Raw genomic sequence first — 24,496 nt, forward strand, 5'->3', positions numbered from 1 at the left:
TGATATTTTGAGTCAATTTTCTGTTTACATGCAACAGATGGCATCCTAACCAGTATACAACTAAACCAAACTTGGAGATCAAGGAAACAGTCCAGAAAAGGTGATATCTATGAAGAGTCTTCATCAAGGCAGTCAAGAAGCAGGACAAGCAAAGAGGCATGGATATAAAAGTATAAGATATTATGGAACTGCACATAGTTCAGAGCGGCTATTGCAAAGAGTATGGTCATAAAGATGAAGCTGGAAAGATGGGAGTTTGGAGCAAGAACTCGAGGAGCCTTGTATGCTGTGGCAGGTTAAATATGGCCACAAAACCTTTGCAGCTTCTTCTACTAAGAAGCAAAGTTGAGGGGCACCTAGGTGGCTCAGTCGGTTAAGCGGGTGCCTTCGGCTCAGGTCATGATTCCAGGGTCCTGGGATCAAGCCCAGTGTCGGGCTCCCTGCTCCACAGAGAGCCTGCTTCTCCCTCTCCCGCTGCCTGCCGCTCTGCCTTGTGTTCTCTCTCTATCTTTCTGTCAAATAAATAAATAAAATCTTTTTAAAAAAAAAAGAAGCAAAGTTGATTTTCACACCCCATGAATATGGCTGGCTTCATGACTTACTTTGACCAATGGAATGTACCAAAAGTGATGTTATGTAAATTCCAGAACCAAGGCCTGGCTCTCTTGAGATGCTGCCCTGAGGCTACCATATTATAAAGAAGGTGATCTAGCCTAATGAAGGATGAGAGGCCAGCGGAAAAGAACTGAGGCGCTTTGGCCACACTGGTACCAAGTGCTGAGCATGAGAGGCCCTCTTGCCCCACACAGCTATTCCAGCCATCATCTGACTGCACGTGAATCTCAGAGCCAACCCACAGAATTATAAGAAATAATAAATCATTGTTGTAGTAAGCCACTAGATTTGGGGTGGTTTGTTATGCAACAATAGGCACCTGATGGATAAGTCATGCCAAGATGTGTTGACTTTACTCTGAAAACCATGAGGAGTAACCTGATTAAATTCATGTTTAGAAAGATCACCTCGGTGGCAGCATGAACAATGGGCTTGGCCTGGGGGCAGGTTGGAGGTAGGAGGACTGGTTGGAAGAACTGTTGTATTAATAGAGCTGAGAAATCATGTGGATCTGACTTAACACGGTGGCAGAAGGAAGGCAGAGAAGAGTCATTACGGAGGTAAAATCAGCATGATGGCAAATATAAGCTACAGTGTGTAAAGGAGAAACGTGAATCAAGAATTACAGTTCTCTGGACTAGGTAAATGACTGGATGGTAGTGCCTTCACTAAGAGGGACTAGGGGAGGAAGAGAAGGTGTAATGGAACTGGAATATCTAAGTGGAGAATACGGCAAGGAGTTGTGAATACTCAATAAATGCTTAATGAAGAAATTACTATGATGAACCTGGGTGGGTACTGTATTGTTCTAGTCCAGTGAGCCGTGGTTATATGGCATAACCTGAGTTCTCTCAAAGTCAAGGAAGTTTAAATGATGTGAACTCATTTTCTTGATACTTCGTCGGAACAGAAAGGAAAAGGAAAGATAAGTTTTGATGCAGTCCAAAATGCTCACAAATCCACATGTTGTTCAGTTTATGTGCATTGATCTGTAATTTTCAGGGAGCACTACTAGTATCTGATGTTCCTATCTGAAAGCACTTTCTTAATCTATCCAGAAGGTAGTGCCACGACACAGGTTCTCTTTTTGTCCTCCATATTCTTCACTTGCCTCCCAACCTGTAAAGTCGCTTCCCTAACTCCACGCAAAGAGAGTTGAGACTATCCCCACGTCAGATGTTTTGTCAAGTGAGCACAATCTATGATTTATTTTGTAATAAGCTACAAAGGCTACAGAAAACTTTAATATGCACATGTAAATACTGGCTTACCTTTGAAATTGATTAAAATAGCAAGTAAATGGTTGGGAACCGATCTCCTCTTTCCAGTACTGTTGCCAATTCATGACACTTTCCAAGTTCTTCTGATTTTCTCTTTTACAGGGAGGAATATAGGAGCACTACCAAAACAGAACAGAGAAAATAAACTTATTCTACAGAATATTGAAAGATGGTTCTTTATTTTTTAATAGAGAGATGGTATTACGCACATAGTAAATCTAATTCTGACCTACCTAATCTTTAATAGAACCAAATTGAAATCGTCAAATTACATTTCAAATTTCCAATTTGGAACAATTACAGAAAATATCCCAATTAAATGCAGCAAAAAATAATCTTTAGTCATTACAGTATGAGGATAGATTATAAACAATTAGTTACAATCTAATAGCAAATTAAAAGCATGATATACTCTATTGTGGGCCTGAAAATCAAGAGAGGGAAGCAAAAAAAAAAAAAAGTTAATTTTTATCCCCAGTTGCTAACTATGGACCTTGATATTTTCCTCTTCCACCTCTAACTACCAAGCCCACAGCTCTCCTCAGATACTGCTCTCAACCACTGAAACTCAAGTTTTCTTTTCTTACATTCTCTTGGACAGTAAAATCAGCAGAAAACTTCCTCACAAGCACGTAGTCAATGCACTTTGCTAACCAATGCCTTTTCCTAGCTCTGCCACTAACGAAGTAGTTCTCTCTGAAGGGACCTAATTACTCTAGCAGCACAGAATCAGCAGATTTGGAAAATTCTTTTTTTTTAAAGATTTTTATTTATTTATTTGAAAGAGAGAGACACAGCGAGAGAGGGAACACAAGCAGGGGGAGTGGGGGAGGGAGAAGCAGGCTTCCTGCTGAGCAGGGAGCCCAATGCGGGGCTCGATCCCAGGACCCTGGGATCATGACCTGAGCCAAGGCAGACGCCCAACCGACTGAGCCACCCAGGTGCCCCTGGAAAATTATTCTTAACTCTAGATGTTAAAATTAACCCTTAGCATTCGAATCCATTTTCTCCAATTCAGTTTTTCTTTTTTTAAAGTAACCTCCTCACCCAGCGTGGGGCTCAAACTCATGACCCTGAGATCAAAAGTCAGATGCTCCACCAACTGAGCCAGCCAGGCTCCCCTCTGATTCAGTTTTTTATAATGATGATCACAATAAAGATGGGGCCAATTTACTGTTACTGAATGTTTACAATATGCCCGACACTGCAATAAATGTTTAACAGGCTTTAATGTGTTTCTTACAACTACCCTAAAATGATCTCCATTTTACAGATGAGGAAACTGAGATTTCAGTCAGCTCTACAACTGGATGCTGGTGATTTTATCACATTCGACTCCCAGATGTTCTAGGAAAATTTCCAATGTTAAAGAGTAGGGGAAACAGACAAACAAACCATTAGCTTCATAGTATTTTTTTTTAAGATTTTATTTATTTATTTGACAAAGAGCACAAACAGAGGGAGTGGCAGGCAGAGGGAGAGGGAGAAGCACGCTCCCCGCTGAGAAGGGAGTCCAATGTGGGGCTCGATCCCAGGACCCTGGGACCAACTGAGCCACCCCAGGCGCCCCTTCATAGTATAATTTGATTTGCATTATTTTAGAGCATATAGCTTGTCAACACCTTCCCACTATTTTCTGGTAAAATATAAACTTTTTAGTATGATGTACAGTCTTCAGGATCTGCCCTCCCCTGCCTGGGACTCCGCCATTTAGAAGCACATAGTCCCAGGACATGTGGGTGGCTCAGTCCGTTAAGCGTCTGCCTTCGGCTCAGGTCATGATCCCAGGGTCCGCATTTCGAGTCCCGCATCGGGCTCCCTGGTCATCGGGGAGTCTGCTTGTCCGTCTGCCATTCCCCCTGCTTGTGCTCTCTCTCTCTCTCTCTGATAGATAAATAAATAAATAAATAAATAAATAAATAAATAAATAAATAAATAAAATTTTCAAAAAAAAAAAATACCCACAAGAAACAAAAAGCAGCAGCACATAGTCCCCAGATCTGCCATGTGCTGTCACACCTACTGGCTGGTGTATGCTGCTCTTTCTTCTTTTAATGCCCTTTTTCTTTTAGTTCCCTTCTTTCCAGATGTAGCTCTGGTGCACCTGTTTGGGGGAACCTTCTCTTTCTTACTCCACAGTTAAGTCCCCCTTCCGTTGTCCTGCCACAGGCATCACACCCTGAGCACCCACAGCTGTAATCCCAGGATCACACTGGTCGGTCTGTTTTATATCACCCTCCTCAATTCACTGGCAAGTTGGAACAGGGCTCTTTTTTCTTTTTTCCCCTGCATCTTCACACTTAGGACTACGCCTGGTAATAGTGAAATTTCCAAAATGTTGGTAGAATTACTAATAACACACTTATATACATTTTTTATTCAAGATGATGAAGCTATTTTCACAGTAGTTAAACATTTCTCTTAACACAAAAATATTTTAAATTTTAGTAAATTTGGTTGTTTTCTATTATACATAACACATTTACAACATCTTACGCAAATCTTATTTTAATGATTGGATCACTGCATATTTACCCTCGGCACATATGGTTAATGTTCTATTAATAACAGTATAACATATATAAAGCTAAAAGTTTCTGTGAAATTCTGAATTCTGAGATCTTCCAAAGCAGTAGTTGGGTTTAGAAGCAATATAGGCCATTAGATAAGGCTCCAGTCCTACTATTTGTTGGGTGTTTGGACTTGAGTAAATTACTTCCTTTTTCTGGATTTCATTTCTTCTAATCTGTAAACTCTCCAAAATAATTTCTAGCTCTACATTTCTATGATTCTCTTCTTGGAGGCACACCAAGAAAGGACCCAGCAGAAAGCAGGACTACAAACACTTTTGCAGTATTTTTCCCAGAAAAGATCCTGCCCCGTGGGGAAGTGGCTGGGCAGCCTGACTAAGTCACCATTCCAGCCAGCAAAAAGGACAAGTGTGGTAGGTCCTTTCTTGAGGACCTATACTTTGCATTAGCTTAGTGTTCACAAGGGGCCTCTGATTTTTTCTTTATTGTTTATGTCCTATAATGTGCTGGACATTTCCTTTCCTTCTATTAAAACATTTTTCTTTCTATACCACAGTCAATTAGTTTATAAAGTGAGAGTAGGTACCACCTGATTGTGTTCTTCAAAGGTTGTGTGAAACCTTAAAATCCATCAGAGCCTTTTTTGCAATGGCTATCCTCAACCCAAGAGGTACACTAAACATTTTAGGGAATAACAACTAGCAACCAAATGGAACTAAGGCAGATTTTTAAATTTTGCAAGTTAACTCAGTTTGAACTCTTTGCTATTTAGTTTTTATCGCGGGGAAATAGGTTTAAAAGAAATATCTCCACCAGATGACAACTCTATGATTTGACCAGGAGAGTCACGTCCACGTGTTTTGTCTGAAAAGATCAGACAAAAACTTTCACTGAGTGAGTAAAGTCTGTAGTAGGTATGTTGTGGTTTCACGTGGGAAAAAAAGAAATGTTCCTCGCCTTTAGAATACTTTGAGGTAGTGTGGGTGAACTTTTAGAAGCAAAGTCTTTTTTCACATGAGGAAAAATAGCCTGTGATCAAAATTCAAGTATTTTTTTCATGGACTGCATTCTTTCCCAGAGTATCACAGATTAAATAATGAGCTTATAATACTCTAGTAACTTTTACAGCTCACATCACCTTAAAAGGAAAATTTTTAAAGACTAACCGTATGTTCTTAAAAATCATTTTTTTTCTTATATCTTGATTCTCCAATTAGTTTGTCTTTAAAATTTCTGTGAAGCCTAACTTGGATTCTCCCAAGATTCCTTCTCAACTCTAGCAGATCAGTGTAGATTAAGAATTTTAAAATAATAAATACCAATTCAAAGCAGTGTTCTAGGGGAAAAAAAATTTTGGAAATTCAGTCAGAGACTCATTTCCTCTCTAGGCTGTTCAAACCTGATGGGTTTCCAGGCGCTACCATAACTCCACTACGACTGTCTCACCTTTGGGGGCAGGGCCAGACAATAATATACACCGTTTCAGCAGCATCACTGTTGTTGTCGTGGCTAACATTTATTGATTATAGGTGAAGCATCTCATGAATCCAAATCTCAATTAATCCAAATCAGCAAATGGTATAATCGCCTATGTTTTACAGATGAGGAAATTGAGGGGCAGAGGTTTAAGAAAACTTTCCCTCGGTTACAGTGGCAAATGGAAAAGTTGAGATTCAGACTGCAGAGTGTTCTTAACCACTGTACCACCCGGCCCCACGTCTCTATCTTTAGGGCTTCCCAGTTTTCTCTCTTTGAAGCTCCCTGCTTTGGGGGTAAGGGAGATGCCCTGACTTCTGCATCCCTCTCTTGGAGAACCAGTGTCATGATTCTTTGGGAATGGAGTTGGTGTAGCCCTCCCAGAGGGGCTGAGGCAGTCTGTGGCAACGCTTTGTTTTCCTGGTACTCTCTCCGAGAACTGCATTGTTTTGTTTTGATTTGTTTTATTATGTTATGTTAATCACCATACATTACATCATTAGTTTTTGATGTAGTGTTCCATGATTCATTGTTTGCGTATAACACCCAATGCTCCATGCAGTACGTGCCCTCCTTAATATCCATCACCAGGCTAACCCATCCCCCAAACCCCTCCCCTCTAGATCTCTCAGTTTGTTTCTCAGAGTCCATAGTCTCTCATGGTTCCTCCAAGAACTGCATTGTAAGTCTTTGCTTGTTCCCTCCTGTCTCAATTTGGCTCCAGGGTTGGTTTTTGGTGCCATGGATGTAATTTCACTTAGGTGAATTTATAGACCCAATGTCTTTGATCATAGAGGACAATGAGCGTTCCCTTGGAGAAACTTCTTCATACAATTCTGACCTTTTGTGTTTTTCACTTGCAAAGGCAGCATTTCCCAATTTCTAATATCATTATCACCCAAATAACCTCCACTATTGTCTGTGTCACTTGCTGCCTAAACTTGCATGAAATCACTTTCTTTAAAAAGTCAAGAGAAAAAGACAATGTGATAAAAATATTTGTTTAACGCTTACCTGGTAGAAAAAATTTTTTTGACTTTTGAATTAACGAACCAAGTTGACAGAATCAAGTGGGCTAAGCCTTCAGTGAGTTTTTTAAGGGAAGACACTATCACCATTTGACGTGGAATATTTGATTATGTACTTATTATGACTTATTTTTCCATTATCTTATTTTAGGGTTTATCAAGATTTATAATAGCATTCTTTTCAGCCCATCACAATGGATTTACATTTTAATAGTACCCTCTTGAGTGTGTTCTTTTGTGTCTTGAGGATTGCATTTCAATCATGTGGGCAGAGTAGGCAGAGTTCACTTTCTTCCTTTATTGAGTCATTTAAACAACAATTGCACAAAACACGTGGTCCATTTAAAACATCAGGGAACGAGTTCTATGTTAGGCATTATCTAAGAAACGGAAATGGAGAAACTGGTTTTCTTCTCCAGTTTCTTTATTGACTTCATTTGGTTAGGGAGGATAGAATTGAAAGACTTAACACTAGAATTGGTTTAGCTGATTAAATGATTTCCAAAGTAAACTTGGTTAGAAAATGAATTCTTGGGGTGCCTGGCTGGTTCAGTCAGTAGAGCATGAGACCCTTGATTTTGGGGTGGTAAGTTTGAGCCCCACATTGGGTGGAGAGATTATTTAAAAGAATTTTTTTAACCAGAAAATAAATTATTAACACATTATTTATTGGAACACAGGTCTAATTATATTTTATACTATGAGCCCCCATTTTCTGAAATCCTATAAGATATTTGTGTCAGTTATGATTTATAACTTTAATGACATTTTTGACAGTATAAACATATAATTAGGAAAACACTATGGCATAAAAACTGTAACTTCCATAATGTTTCATATGCCTCAACTTCATTAATTGTATACACACACACCTTTATGGATGTAGGTTAATTTAACACATGTAAAATTATATGTCAGCTAAAAAAAAATTAAATTCTAGGGCAGGTGGTTCCAGAATGAGTATCCATATCTGAAAGCTAAATGAAAATAATCTTGTGGAAGAACCTGAAGTTCAAACAAATGGCTTAGAAAACATAAAAAGCGAGGCTAACTAAGAACAGGAGAAGCTAAAATAAGCTCTTCAGACAGAATAGGCTGGGCAGTTACAGTGTGGTACCCAGCCTAGAACAGTGTTCATCAAAGTCTGTTCTGTGGACCACTTGGGTCGCTCATCAAAAAGATCCACCCTCCTGAGGGTCTGATTTAGTAAGACCAGGAACCTGTACTTTTAACAGCTCTCCTTTCCCTTGGAATGACAACTTTTTAGAACTGATAATTTATGAAACAAACCGCTCCTGATTGCTGAGTACTGGACAGAGTAAAAGGTTAGATATCACTCACCCTTTACTTGTCTCTCCCCTCCCTTCCCAGGAGCACGCAATGTAGTAGTAGTAGCTAAACTTTATTCACAAAGTGCTTTGTGATTACAGAAGAGAAGTGAAGATTTTGGCTTTGGGGGTATGAGAGAAGCTTCACAGAAGAGATGATTTTGATTTGTGTCTTTAAGTTTGAACAGGAATTTGCTTCTCAGAGAATGGCTTGAGAAGGTGACATTCCAAGAAGAAGAAATGGCATGTGCAATGACTTTGTGTATAAATGTTCCAGAAAGACTGAGTCATCTAATGTGCTTGAAGAATAGGGGGCATGGGGGATGGTGTTGAAAAATGCCCAATTACCTGAACTACTACTCACTGAAGGATTGTTCCTCTCTCTTTAAATGCTTCAATGAAAAATTGCTCACTACCTTCTGCATAGTATTTCCACCCACCCACCAATGCTCTTTTAGTTAGAATTTATTATCATGTGTTGATACTATCTGCATTCTGTAATTTAGTAATATTCAATTAACCTCTGGAATCAAGCAGACTGTTCAGGTTGGTGATTCTATTAAAACTGAGAAAAGTTTCAAATGACATTCCACTTTCAAGAGAAAATAGTTCATTCAGCATTAGAGTTAGAAAATAAAAATACAGTGTCTATACTAAAAATAGAGATCGAATCTCAATAGAAAAAGTCAAATCAAAACAAGGAGTTTTAATCTGGAAAAAACTCAATAGTTATTATTTGTAACAAGCATGACAGTAATTGTAAAAATGGGTTCCATGGCATATGATCCTAATTTAAAATCTTTGAGGAGGTGGCCAATCCTCATGACCATACAGAACACTGAAATAAAAGTTTCTTAAATGTTCATGCATGCATTCAGATATGCTGCATTGATGGCATTATTTGTGTGCTGTATTAGATACTGTACACAAATTTCAGTGTGTATATGCATATTTAATGAAATATTACAGCCATCATTTCTGCATGAAGGAGACCAACAAGCCCTATCCATGCTAAGGCCCCGAGGACCAGGACTGATAGATGATGGTGATAAAAACTTGATGTGTCCTACTTGTGGTAGAGTGTGTTTTCCAAAGATGGCCACACCAATATTTATCCCATTTCACAAGCTTTTACGATGTGACATTGACACTCTTCTATTTAGGGGTGCAGCTTTATCTTTCCTTCCCTAGAACATGGATAAGCCTGTGATCCTGTATGACTTCCAAGGCTAAATCAGAAAAGATGACATAGCTTCTGCCTGCAACTCTCTCTTAGGAATGCCTGCCCTTGGAATCCAGACACTTTTCGACGAGGAAACCAAAACTGCCCATGCAGAGAGATCACACAGAAAGGCCCATGTGGAGAGGAACTGAGACCCCCCCCGCCCCCAGCCAGTAGGCAGCATCAACTACCTGACAGGTGAGTAAGTGAGCTTTCAGATGATTCCAGCCTCCAGCCCTTGAGTATTCCACTGGGACCAGACAACATGGAGCAGAGATAAGCTGTCCCCTTTATGCCCTGTCTGAATTTCTGGCCCACAGAATTTGTGAGCATAATAAAAATAATTTAATCCCACAGGGATCTTTGACAGTGGCTAACAGATCATAGGGTCCCTAGGACTAAAAAGATGAACACCCTTGAAGGTTCTCCTTGAACTACATAGCTGAAAAAAACCTGAGGTTTGATGAAATGTAGTCCGGTAAGCCACTATGACATAAGAGAGGGTTCTTCATCCAATCCCCAGGCCAAAAGCTCCTTGAATAAAGAGGAGGCTGGTCATCTCTGGGGACAGACCCCTTGGTAGTACCTGAAGTAGCACCTACTGAAAATCTTCTAACCTTTCCCCAGAGAACATGCAGACATTTACCAGAGCAGCTGTGCAGGGGGGAAAGGGCAGACATTTATCTTATTTTTTTTTAATTTTAATTCCAATATAGCTAACATACAGTGTTATATTAGTTGCAGGTGTACAATATGGTGATTCAACAATTCTATACATTACTTGTACTCTTAATTTCCTTCACCTATTTCACCCATCCCCTTACTCACCTCTCCTCTGGCAACCATCGTTTGTCCTCTACAGTTAACAGTCTGGTTTTTGGCTTGTCTAGAAAGGGCAGACATTTAAGGTATTATTGGACACTGGTTCTGGGCTAACCTTTATCCCTGAGGACCCTAAGTATGATTGTGCTCACAATGCAGGCTCGTAGTGTCAGGAGAAAATGGAGTTTGGGCCCAAGTTGGTATCACGATGGATCCAGAGAGTCCATGTGGTTGTTCCTATAGATCCTGAAGGTATAGATGCAATACACGTACTTAACATTAGTCCTCAATTCCTCCCTTGACCCCCTTACTCATAGACAGAAGCTATTTTGGTGGATGAGTCTGAAACTACCTGCTCTTTCCCCAAATAGTAAACCAATAAACCAGTATTGCCACTCTAGGAAGTCACAGAGATTACAGGAGTGGGATTCCCATCATGTTGCCGTTTAACTTGCCTATTTGGCTCCTAAAGAGGGCAGACAAGTCTTGGAGAATGGCTATATTGTTAAATGAATCAGTGGTGGCCGTTTCAGGTAGTCTATTTATTGGAGCAAATAAACTTACCTCTGGAAACTATTCTATGGCGATTGATTTAATGCTATTCTCTCCATCTTTGTGGACAAACAATATCAGAGACAGCTGTTTTTACCTGACCGAGAGGGTGTAGACTCTCCAGTCTTCTTCAGGACTGCCTTACTCAGCACTGCCTCAACTCTCTCTGGTTGTTATGCTCTACTCCACAGGAAACTTAACCCCCACTCTCTCCCACAGAACATTACAGTGTACATTGATGATAACATGCTGATTATTGCACCTGGAAGCAGGGAGTACAAAGTGCCCTAGATTCTTTGGTAAAGCACAGGTGTGCCAGTGAGTGGGAAATTCGGGGGGGGTGGGGCGGGGGCTGCCACCTCACTGAGGCTTCCGGGAGTCTAGTAGTCTAGGGAATTTCCGAATATCCCTTCCAAAGTGAAAGACAGATTACTGCATCTTTCACTCCTTAAAAATAAGAAAGAGTCACAATGCCTGGTGGACTCCCTTATATTTTGGCAGAAACATATACCCACTTTCGAGATTGCTACTCTGACCCTTTTACTGAGTAACCCATAATGCCACCAACTTTCAGTGGCAGCTAGAGCAGGAGAACCTGCTCCAGCTGCTCCAGGCCACAGCCCTCTCAACTCACCTTTTTGGCCCAGTGCCTCCAACAGTATATGAGGTCTGTGCCAGATTGGGGGGATACATGGAGCCCACCAAGAGCCCTGATAACATAGAGCAAACCCATGCTTTCTTTGGCAAATATTCTCCTTCTAAGAAACCACTGATTTGTTACTGAGTGCCAGTAGGGTCAGAATGTCTAAACATGGAACATCAAGTTACCATGCTACCCTTTGTACACTGGGCATTCTGACCCACTAAAACATAGGGGTGCCATTTACAGGGCTGAAGAAGGTCATGCTGGGAAACAAGTGTCATAAGCAAATGGCTCACACTCCCATCGCACCTTCTCCTTTGATACTATCGCCTTTCACAACCTGTCCTAATAAATAGTTGTTAATCTAGGCCTGTTTTTCTAATACTGGGATACACATACCCCCATGAGTACTCTGTGGTATGCTAGTGGGTACTTGACCAGTTTGGGTGGATGAAAAACATCTGAGCTCAGTGAGCATCATTTTGAGCAGAGCTTCTGATTGTTTGTTTCTCTTGTAAGGAATGATGTTGAAGGTACAGACCTACACTGATTTATGGACACTGCCTAACAAAATTGCATTTTGATTAAAGGGATGAGATTGTGTTAAATTCTCAGAAACAGAACTCTGATCAAAACATAAAATCTAAAAGTCGTATTTCCCATGCATCCTTTCTCAGGAAGCTACTTGAGGATGTACTCCACTGAAACAAAGGTATAAACCAAGAAAAAGGAAGGCACTGGATCAAGGAAACAGAGTACTCAACGTGAGGGAGACACAGCAGGCCTAACGTGTACCCAGTTCAATTCGGGGCAGTAGTAGGCTGAAGGAATCCAGAAAGGGCATCCCAGGAGATTTCTTTAAAAAGAAAACAGTGGAGCTAAATGGAATAACCTTATGCAAAATAGTGTACAAAGTAGTTTTATGATTTTGTGGGAAAATTTTGGAAAAGGAAGAGAAAGGTGCATAGGAAAGTAAGAATATATGAGAAAGGGATGACTATCAGCTCAAGGAAAATAAACATTTATAGAAATGAACAATAATTTACATAGTTAAAATAAGTTAATGCTCAATATTTGTTTAGCCAAAAATTATGATAGAACCATATTTAAAGGTTCAGGGCAGAAAAATGAGGTGGAATGGGATGGTGTAAGGAAGCTAATTCCTCATATTCCCTTATAGGTGGTCAATAGTATCTTAAACATACACATCAGAGAGTCTACTATTTGGAAACATGGAGATAAATATTAGAGAAAAATAAACTAAAAATATTTACATTAACAATAAAATATTGTCTCTGGGTTGCAAAAGGGATGGAGACAGAGGAATCTCAATAAAGAAGTACGCCCTTCCGGGGTGCCTGGGTGGCTCAGTCGTTAAGCGTCTGCCTTCGGCTCAGGTCATTATCCCAGAGTCCTGGGATCAAGCCCTGCATCAGGCTCCCTGCTCGGTGGGGAGCCTGCTTCTCCCTCTCCCACTCCCCCTGCTTGTGTTCCCTCTCTCGCTGTGTCTCTCTCTGTCAAATAAATAAAATCTTTAAAAAAAAGAAGTACCCCCTTCCAATAAAGTTATAGCACTATTTGATTTTTTAAACTATGTTCATAATAATAATAGCAAATATTCATCAAAAGTTTACCATGTGCGGGGCCATTATTCTAGGTGTTTCACACATATTAACTCATTTAATCCTGATAACCCAATGAGATAGATGCTATTACCATTCATTTTATAGATGAAAAAAACTGAGGCAGAGAGGCTAAGTAACTTCCAAGGTCATACTACTATTTTGATTTAAAGATAAAGTAGGGGCACCTGGGTGACTCAGTCGGTTAAGCGTCTGCCTTCATCTCAGGTTGTGGTCTTGGGATCCTGAGATCGAGTTGACCACCCCCCCAACCCCCTGCTCAGGTTCTCCGCTCAGCAGGGAATCTGCTTCTCCCTCTCCGTGGTCCCTCCCCTCTGCTTGTGTGTACTCTCTCTCTCTAATGAATAAAATCTTTTTTAAAAAATTAATAAAATAAAGCATAATAGATACACAAGCCAAAACACCCAGGCAAACATGCTTAACAGTTGTACATTCTTCCAGATGTTTTCTACATTTTAACATGAATATGAGTACACTCTTCTCTGTCTTAATCTTTTTCTTTCATTTAACAATATATCTTGTGCTTTCATATCTGCATAGAGAGATCTATCTCATTCTTTTTTAAATTCTACTATATGGATGTGCAAGAATTGTTAATTTGTCCTCTACTGAAAAATATTAAAGGTGTTTCCAGTCTTTTGCAATTCCAAAGGAGCAATAAACTTCCTTTTACAAGTATCTATACATACATATGTGAGAACAGGAAAAATAAAAGTGTGTATGCATTCAAAACTTATGACTGTTGTGTTCCAAAGAGATTGTACAAACTGCATTTTGGCTAGCAGTTTACGAAGAGTGGACTATCCTCATATCCTTAAAAAAATAAAAAGTAATCTGGTATTATTAAACTTTCTGATAGGATATGGGACTTCTTGTTTTAATTTGCACGTTTTTAAAGATTTTTATTTATTTGAGAAAGAGAGAGCGCTCGCACACAAGAGAGAGCATGAGGGCATGGGAGGGGCTGAGGGAGAGGGAGAAGCAGACTCCCTGATGAGCAGGGAGCCCAACTTGGGGCTCCATCCCAGGACCCTGGGATCATGACCTGAGCCAAAGATAGATGCTTAACCGACTGAGCCAGCCAGGTGCCCCAATTTGCATTTTTAAATAGAGGTAATATTTTTTATATATTTTAAAAACTATTTGTATTTCTTTTCTGCAAACTGACTATCCATGACCTGTGCCCATTTTGGTCATTTTCTTGCTGATGTTTAGGAGTCCTTACATAGCAAAAAAGTTAATCTTTATCACATATTGACAATTTCCCTCCTCGTTTCGTCTCTTTTGACTTAATTTGTGGTATGTTTGCGATATAGACATACGTAATTTGTATCAACTCAATCTGTGAAAATTTATGTAATTAGGCTCACATCAATGACAGACCCATTATCTATAAAGACAATATAACCACTGAAACAAGACCTCATCACTTTTGTGCTGTCTTCGGCTTACAAAAGAGGGTATGTGACATTGTTCAGAAAATTATTTTAGAAAATATAAACAAAAATAAAAATTTAAACCTCCAGTGCTTCCATCATTGTGATTACCATTGTTTTCTCACTTAGAATTTTGTGCAAATATTCTTTTTTTTAACATTTTTTATTTTGTTATGTTAATCACTGTACATTACATCAGTGTTCCATGATCCATTGTTTGCGTATAACACCCAGTGCTCCATGCAGTATGTGCCCTCTTTCATACCCATCACCAGGCTAGCCCATCCCCCCTCTCCCCTCCCCTCTAGAACCCTCAGTTTCTCAGAGTCCATAGTCTCTCATGGTTCGTCTCCCCCTCCGATTTCCCCCTCTTCATTTTTCCGTTCCTACTTTTTTTTTTTTTAACATATAATGCATTATTTGTTTCAGAGGTACAGGTCTGTGATTCAACAGACTTGCACAATTCACAGTGCTCACCATAGCACATACCCTCCCCAATGTCTATCACCCAGCCACCTCATCCCTCCCACCCCCCACCACTCCAGCAACACTCAGTTTGTTTCCTGAGATTAAGAATTCCTCATATGAGTGAGGTCATATGATACATGTCTTTCTCTGATTGACTTATTTTGCTCAGCATAATACCCTCCAGTTCCAACCACGTCGTTGCAAATGGCAAGATTTCATTCCTTTTGATGGCTGCATAATATATTCTTAAGTGAATTTGTCCCATAATTTTCATCTGAACATGTATGCTATCATAGGTGTTTGTTTCAATGTACTCTTAAAATCATAAAAAAATTTCAGAAGTGTTCCCTGTTTCCCGTGTGCTCTGGCATACTTTAAAATAGGATTAAAGGGGAGGAGGGTGGGAGGATGGGGTTACTGGGTGACGGGCATTAAGCAGGGCACATGATGTAATGAGCACTGGGTGTTATATACGACTGATGAAATCATAGAACTCTACCTCTGAAACCAATAATCCACTATATGTTAATTAATTTAATTTAAATAAAATAAAATTAAAATTAAAAAAATAAGATAGGATCCAAGTTGTCTGTTTTCATAGAATTGACCTGGAAACATTTACAATTGGAGTTTCTTTGAATATTAGTGAGATTACACACATTTGCCATGTGTCTGCTTAGTTGTAATTCTTCACCAAACTGCCTGTTCACTCTCTGGCCTTGTGTATTAGTCAGGATTCTCCAGAAAAACAGAACCAACAGTATATATGTAGACACATTAGAAATTTACTATGGAATTGGCTCATACAATAAGGGAAGCTGAGAAGTCCCACAGTCGGCTGCTCACCAGATGGAGACCCAGGAAAGCGGGTGGTGTAATTCAGTTCAAGTCTAAAGGCCCCAGTCAGAGGGACGCCAATGACGTGTAGCAGCTCAAGCAGAGAGCAAATCTGCCCTTTCTCTGATTTTTTGTTCTATTTAAGCCTTCAACAGTTCGGATAATGTCCACTGGCATTGGTGAAGATGGATCTTCCTTACTGAGACTACCGATTCAAATGCTCGTCTCTTCCAGAAACACCCTCACAGACGCACCTAGAAATCATATTTTACTAGTTCTCTGGGCATTTGTTAGCCCAGGCAAGTTGGCATATAAAATTAATCATCAAGCCTAGTGTGCTACTGAAGAGATGGTCATTTATTGCTAAGAGCTCTTCATATGTTGGGTTTTGAATCATTTCTCTACCACAGTGCAAATATTCTCCCCAGTTTGTCATTTTTTCTTTAAATTTTAATGTTTTTTTTAAAACATATATAAGCTTTTCTTATTATGTCATTAAACAAATCAGTGCATTCTTTTATGATTTCTGCCCTTGGTGTCATGTTTAGAAAGGCTTGTACAGCCCTAAAAATTATGCAAGTATTTACCTATATTTTATCAATTACTTTCCCAGTTTATTTTTATGCATCAAAATTCTTATTCCATCAAAATTATAATTTTATTTTAATTAAATCTGTATCTTATTTTTATCAAAATTTTTTCCAAATAATTTCTGAGTATTTTCCAAATAAATTTTATTTGGAAAATTAATATTTTAAAATATATATTTTTCCAAATAATAGGGAAGTTTTAACATCATTTACTGAATAAGACATCTCTTTATGAGTTACTTGAAATGCCAAAATTCGCAAAGCAAATCTCCTTTCAGCATTTTTTTCTTATAACAGCTTTATTGAAATATAATTCACATACCATTTCATTCACCCATTTAAAATGTACAATTCAGGGGCGCCTGGGTGGCTCAGTCGGTTAAGCATCTGCCTTCGGCTCAGGTCAGGATCCCAGGGTCCTGGGATTGAGCCCCATGTTGGGCTTCCCACTCAGCAGGGAGTCTGCTTCTTCCTCTCCCTCTATTCCTCCCTCCCAACTCATGCTCTCCTTCTCTCACTCTTGCTCACTTTCTCTCTCTCAAATACATAAAACCTTTAAAAAATTAAAATTTACAATTAAAAAATGTAAAAAAATAGAATGTACAATTCAATGGTTTTTAGTAGATTCACAGAAGTGTGCAATCACTGCCACAAAAGTTTTAGAATATTTTCATCATCCCAAGAAGACACCCTGTACACATTTGAACATATTTTTATGTGCTTACTGACTATTTGTATACCTTCTTTGGAAAAATATCTATTCACATCTTTTGCCTATCTTTCAGTTGGCTTATCTGCCTTTGATTTTATTTATTTACTTGACGGAGAGAGAGACACAGCGAGAGAGGGAACACAAGCAGGGGGAGTGGGAGAGGGAGAAGCAGGCTTCCCACGGAGCAGGGAGCCCAACGTGGGACTCGACCCCAGGACCCTGGGATCATGACCTGAGCCGAAGGCAGATGCTTAACGACTGAGCCACCCGGGGAACCCCATATATCTGCCTTTTTAATTGTTGTTGAGTTGCAAAAGTTCTTTATTTATTCTGGATATTCAATCTTTATCAGATATATGATTTGCAAATGTTTTTCCTCATTCTGTGGCTGTCTTTTCACTTTTTTGATGGTGTCCTCTGAAACACAAGTTTTTAATTGTGTATCAGTCCAATCATCAATTTTTCCTTTGGTTGCTTGTGCTTTTCATGTCATATTTAAGAAACTTTGCCTAATTCAAAGTCATAAAGATTTACACTTACGTTTTCCTCTAAGAGCTTTATAGTTTAAGCTCTTACATTTAGGTTTATGATCCATTTTAAGTTAATTTTTGTATATGGTGTGAGGTAGGAGTCCAACTTCATTCTTTTGCATGCGTACAGTTGTTCCAGCACCATTGGTTGTAAAGACTGTTCTTTCCCTGTTGAATGCTCTTGACAGAACTGCCAAAAATCAATTACCCATAAAGGTGCTCATTTACTCTGGACTCTCAATTCTACTCTATAGATTGGTATGTCTTGTACCACACAGTGTTGATTACTGTAGCTTTCCAGTAAGTTTTAAAACTGTAAAGTGTGAGTTTTGCACCATTGTTTTCTTTTTTCAAGATCATTTTGGCTATCCTTGTGTCCTTTAAATGTCCATATGAATTTTAGGATCGGTTTGTCAATTTCTGCAAACAACAGTCCAACTGATAGGGATATTAATGGATCTGTAGACCAATTTGGGAAGTGTGCCATCTTTACAATATTAAGTCTTCCAATTCACAAACAAAGGATATCTTTTCATTTATTTAGGTCTTCTTTAATTTCTCTTGATAGTGTTTTGTAGTTTTCAGGGTACAAGTCTTTTGTTAAAAATACTCTTTTGTGAAATACATTCCTAAGTATTTTATTATTTTGATAATAGTGTAAATAGAATTGTGTTTTTAATTTCATTTTTTGATTGTTCATTGTTAGTATATAAAAATACGATTGACTTTTGTATATTGACCTTGTATTCTGTAACCTTGCCGAATTTATTATGTCTAATAGATGAATTTTTCGTTTGTTTTGTTTTTGGTAGATTCTTTAGGAGTTTCTTTATGCAAGATCAAGTGATTTGTAAATAGAGGTAGTTTTATTTCTTCCTTTCCAATCCGGCTGTCTTTATATTTCTTGCTTAACTGTCCTGGGTAGAAGCTCCAACATCAAACAGGAGTGGCAAGAGTAGACATCCTTATTTCTGATCTTAGGGGAAAGTTTTCAACCTTTCATCATTAAGTATATTAGCTCTTAGTAGTTGCTCTTTGAGGAAGTTCTCTTTTATTCCTAGTTTACTGATTTTTTTTTTAATCATAAGAGGATTTTGTGAAATGTTTTTTCTGCATATACTGAGATAATTATGTGATTTTTGTACTTTATTTTATTAATATGGTGTATTACATTGATTGATCTTAGCACATTGAAGCAACATTGCATTCCTGGAATAAATCCCACTTGATCATGGTGTATAATCACAAACTCTTCCAAACAATAGAAGAGGAAACACTTCCCAACTAATTCTATTATCATGATACCAAAATCAGACAAGGACATCACAAGAAAACTACAGACCAATATACCTGATAACTATAGATGTAAAAATCCTCAACAAAATGCTAGCAAGCCAAATCTAGGAACATATAAAAATGATTATATACCATGACCAAGTTAAGAGAATAGGGAATGAGTACTAATGTGTATGGGATTCCTTTGGGGATTGATGACAATATTTTGAAATTAGAAAGTGACAATGTTGCATAATTGTGTGACTATACTAAAAATTGTACCTATTAAAAGAGCAAATATCATTTTATGTAAATTACATGCCATTTTTTTTTTTTTTTAAAGAAAGCTGCCTGTCCTCTATTTTCACTTTTCCCCTGTCCTACTGCCCAAAAGGCAGACATGATCAAGTTAGTAAAAAACATGTTAGGGGATGGTAGAGCAACAAGATGGTAAGAACCTGGGTCTTTGGGTAATCTTCCACATCAGACTGGCACAGCCCCATGGATTGCCTATAGGCTCAGACATTTACAAAAGAAAAAAACAAAACAAACAAACAAACAAAAACAACAAAAACAGTACCTGCTTTGTTTAAATCACTGTGATTAGGTTCCTGTTAAAGTATCTCATCCAATATCCTAATTAATTCAATTAGGTTGTTTCTATTTTTCAGTACTATACACAATTCTGCAATGAAATTCCTCATATATATATATATATCTATATATATATATATATATGAGGAAGTCTCATATATATAAATATATATATTTATATATCTATAGATATATATATCTATAGATATATAAATATATAGATATATAGATATCTCAAAATATATATATATATTTCCCTGGACATGTGTTAAAGTTTTTTTTAGAGTAAATACCTTGAAGTGAAATTGTTGGGTTGTTGGGTATGCACAGCTTCAGTTACACTTAATATGTCTGATTATTTTCCTAAGTGGTTGAACCAATTTTCTAGCAATGGGTAAAACTACCATTTTTCTGAATCCTCACCAACACTTGGTTATATTAAGCTTTGCCAAACTGGTAAGTGTGAAATGGTGTTCCATTATTGTTGTCATTTGGATTTCCATGAGATTAGTAGAATTGAACACCTTTTCACATTTATTGATCATTTGAGTTTTTTTCATGAATCACTTGTACATATCCTTTGCTCATCTTCCCATTGTCTATACCATTGTCTTAATGACTTGTAGACATTTTCATTTTTGTTTATTATTTATTACTTGTTTGCCATTATTTTCTACTAGAGTTTGGCTTATACTTCCACTTTGTGTATAATAATTTTAATCATAGAGAAATTGTTATTTTAATGTGTTCAAACGTATCAGTCTTTTCCTCTTATGATTTGTTCTTTTAGCCTCATTTCAGAAAATATTTCTTAAACATATGTCATAAAGATATTTTCCCATGCCACCTCCTGAGAGTTTTATAGTTTTCTTTTCATATTTAGTTTTTCTTCCATTTGGAACTGGTTTTTATGAATGTGAATTATGTGTCAAATTTTCCTTTTTATGTAGAGTTAATTGTTCAAGCACCATTTATTCATAATTTTATTCTTTCCCTGATGAACTTCTCACATTTTCTATGTTTTTGAGTAAAACTTAACAATTGTTCGTTTAATTTCACTGAGAATATAATCTTTATTATTTCACTCCTCTAAAATTTGTTGAGGCTTACTTTATGACCCAGGGTATGATCAGTTTTTGTAAATGTTATAGGAGCACTTAAAATAATGCACACCTTGATACTACTGGATACACTATTCTATATGTCAGCTGTGTCTGTTGTTAAACATGTTATTTAAATCTATTATATATGTATTGACATTACTTTTGTCAGACTGTTTATTAGTCACAAACAGAAGTGTGTTAAAATCTCTACCATGATAGACTTGTGTATTTCTCCTTTGAGTTGTTTTATTTTTTTTAAGTATTTTGAGGCTATATTTTTAGGTATATTCCAATATTGTTAAATTATGTTGAATTAAAATTTTTATAATTACAAAATGTCCCTTTTTTATCTAGTAACAAATTTTTGCCTCAAAGTCTACTCTATATAATGCAGACTACAGCTTTCCTTTTGTCTTTTCTTTCTTTTTGACTGACGTTTATATGCATATTTCCCCATCTTTTAACTTTCAACTGTTCTATGTCCTTATATTTTATGTATGATTCTTAAAAACAGCATATATTTGAGTTTGTTTGGGTTTTTCTCCAGTCTACAATCTCTGTTTTTTTTTTTTTAAGATTTTATTTGACAGAGAGAGACACAGTGAGAGAGGGAACACAAGCAGGGGCAGTGAGAGAGGGAGAAGTAGGCTTCCTGCCAAGCAGGGAGCCCGATGTGGGCTCAATCCCAGGATCCGGGGAATCATGACCTGAGCTGAAGGCAGATGCTTAACGACTGAGCCACGCAGGCACCTCTACAATCTCTGTCTTTTAAATGGAAGTTAGTCCATTTATATTTAATATAATTGCTTATAAATTGGGGTTTAAATGTGCTATCTTATTTTTTGTTGTTGGTATTCCACCTGTACATTTCTTTTTCTCTTTTTCCTTGCCTTCTTTTACCGTTTGCTTTATATCATTTCATTTCCCCCACGTATTTATATACTTTTTACTGTAAAATTCTTGAACTTCAACATAGAACTACTAAGTCAGAAACTGGAGTGGAGTTTCTGATTCAGTGGACCTCTGATGAGACTTGAGAATGTGAATTTCTAGCAAATTCACAGATGATACTGATGCTACTGGTCCACTGACCACACTTTGAGAACCCTTGGTTTGCAGGATAAAATGGACTAGATATAAGGAGATCAGCAAAGAGATACTGAAATAATCAAAGCAAATGATAATGGTCTTGACTAGGACACTGGCAGTGAAAATTTTTACAAGTATTAATAGCAGAGAATAATGGTACCACTGAAAGAAACAAAACGTTCCAGAATAGAAGCAGGTAAGAGAGATAAAGATGAATTTTGTTGCCATTTTTATCCTTGAAATAGAGAAAACAGAAAGTAATTATAATCATCAGAATTGAGGATTTAGCTTTCACTAATCAATATTTTCTGGCTTTCTGTTCTTTAGAACTATTTTTTTAAAAAAGTTCTCCTGATAAAAATAATTATGTAAATGTTTTTATTACAAAGGAAAAATTGGATTAAACTTATAGGATTTAAGATTTAAGTTTCTAGGATTTAATTTTCTCTAATGAGATACATCATCAATACATGCTACTGCAATATAGTTAGATTACAACTAGTAAACTGGACATTGGATAAGGTTTCAAAGTCCATTTAGTCTGCTATATCAACCAGATGAGTGATAAAGAAAAATTAGATGAATGGATATTCCTTCACATGTGCTTCAGTATACAGACAGACCTTCTAGTGACCCAATCTGCTGGATTCTGCTACCAAACAAAGCAAATGCATGAAATAAATTTATTTAAATTCATTTATTTACAAAAATAGTCACCAATTAAACAATTTATATAACACATGAATTTCAATTTACACACTGGTTATTTTAAAATAAAAGAAGTTATGGGGCTCCTGAGTGGCTCAGTCATTAAGCATCTGCCTTTGGCTCAGGTCATGATCCCAGGGTACTGGGATCGAGCCCCGCATCAGACTCCCTGCTCAGCGGGAAGCCTGCTTCTCCCTCTCCTGCTCCCCCTGCTGTGTTCCCTCTCTTGCTGTGTCTCTCTCTGTCAAATAAATAAATAAAATCTTAAAAAAAAGAAGTTATGACTACAGATCAAAAGTACACATTTTTATACATTTATGTGTCCTAGAGAGTATCTAAGTCATAGCATGAGGAACAGTGAGAAAAATATGTAATATTAAGAACTCTTCTGTTCAGTATTTTACTTGAGTAACTGTAATATAGATATATATACTATTTATCTAGGAACTCAACTGAATATGAAACTCTGCTAGAGACTGAAAAAAAATTGAACCCAAGGTAAATAAAATATGACATCTTCATTCATAGATGAGTGCCAAAAAATGATTTAAATAAACAAAATGTGTTAACAGCCTATAGAAAGCTCTATAACTGAGGTAAGTTTGTGATAAAATAAATGCATTTTTCCCAAAATGTAACCAAAATATATTGTAACATAACTCAAATCTCTTTTGTAAAAGTAAAAAGTCTCTGATTACTGTTTTAGATACATAATTTTGGGGGAATCCTAGAAATAATTGAAATCTTCATAAACAACAAATGGATTTCAGAGATGGATCATGATAAGTAATCTCAGACAGGACGATCCTAGTAGTCTGCAGATTACCTTGTTTCTAAAGAGCTATAATATAGAACATTTTTAATGTTCTGACCATAGCTTTAAATATCAGATCATTATTACCTACTCAAAAACCTTCCTTGGCTTCTGTATTAGATTCCTATTGTTGCTGTAACATAAACTTAGTGGCTTAAACAACACAAATTTATTATCTTAAAATTCTAATGGTCAGAATTCTCAAATGGGTTTCCCTGAACTCAAATCAAGACACCAGCAGGGGCTGTATTCCTTTCTGGATTCTCTAAGGGAGAATTTATTTTCTTGCCTTTTCCCGCTTCCTTGGAAAGGGAGGCTGCCTGCATTCCTGGCTCATGGCCCCCTTCTGTATTCAAAGCTAGCAATGTCTGGTTAAGTCTTTCTCATATTGCATCACTCTGACCTCCTCTTTCTGCATTAAAGGACCCTTATGACTACCCTATGCCCTCCAGGATAATCTCCCTTATTTTAATGTCAACTGATTAGCCATCTTAACTCCATCTGTAACTTGAATTCCCCGTTGCCATGGAACATAAGATTTTCGCAGGTTCTGGGGATTAGGATGTGGACATCTTGGTAGCGGGGAGCATTAATCTTCCTATCAGGGTTTCCCAGTGTCACCAAACCCATGCTGGCTATCAAGGACTTTGACATTATTGATCCCAATTTACTCTCCTGCCTTAGCCATAAATCTCCATTCTTTGTACCCGGTGTTCCAACCACATGGTTTATCTGATGATTCCTCCAAACAGCCTGTACTCACACAGCTCTACAGCTTTGCTCTTGGCATTTTCTCTCCCTTGATGTTTTCTTCATTCCTCCCTACTTTTCCTCCCCAGATGAAAATCCTATTCCTTCTCAAAATTTCATAGCAAATGTTTCATTCCCCATAAAGATTTTCTCCTAGTCTTTCCTCTCTAGATGTTCCTATCATGGTGTTTGTACTTCCCTAGAGAACTTAACAATGCATTTCCTTTGATAGTTATTCATGTTCCTTGCTAGAGAATGTTCTTGTTAAGGGCAGAAACACATGGAATAATCCTCACTTGTGTGTCTGTTAGACATATCTAAGACTAACTTCTTGCTTTTCATTCACACTCCTCCAAAACTCTCTTCTCTGGATTACCATCTAGTAAAATCACCTCCCTTCACCTGGTTGTGCTCCACAAACTGAAGAGTCATCTTTGACCAGGCCATCAG

General features: G+C 37.6%; 1 protein-coding gene across 1 annotated transcript in view; it reads right to left on the reverse strand.

The window, feature by feature from the left end:
* The window catches only part of KCNMB4 (potassium calcium-activated channel subfamily M regulatory beta subunit 4), a 60,584-nt gene that overhangs the window by 30,669 nt on the left and 5,419 nt on the right, over positions 1–24,496 (reverse strand). The window contains exon 2 of the mRNA XM_027592327.2: positions 1,887–2,014. Within this exon, the coding sequence (XP_027448128.1) occupies positions 1,887–2,014 (128 nt within the window). The remainder of the gene's footprint in view (positions 1–1,886; positions 2,015–24,496) is intronic.

This window comes from Zalophus californianus, chromosome 9 (assembly GCF_009762305.2).
Source record: "Zalophus californianus isolate mZalCal1 chromosome 9, mZalCal1.pri.v2, whole genome shotgun sequence".
NCBI lineage: Eukaryota > Metazoa > Chordata > Mammalia > Carnivora > Otariidae > Zalophus > Zalophus californianus.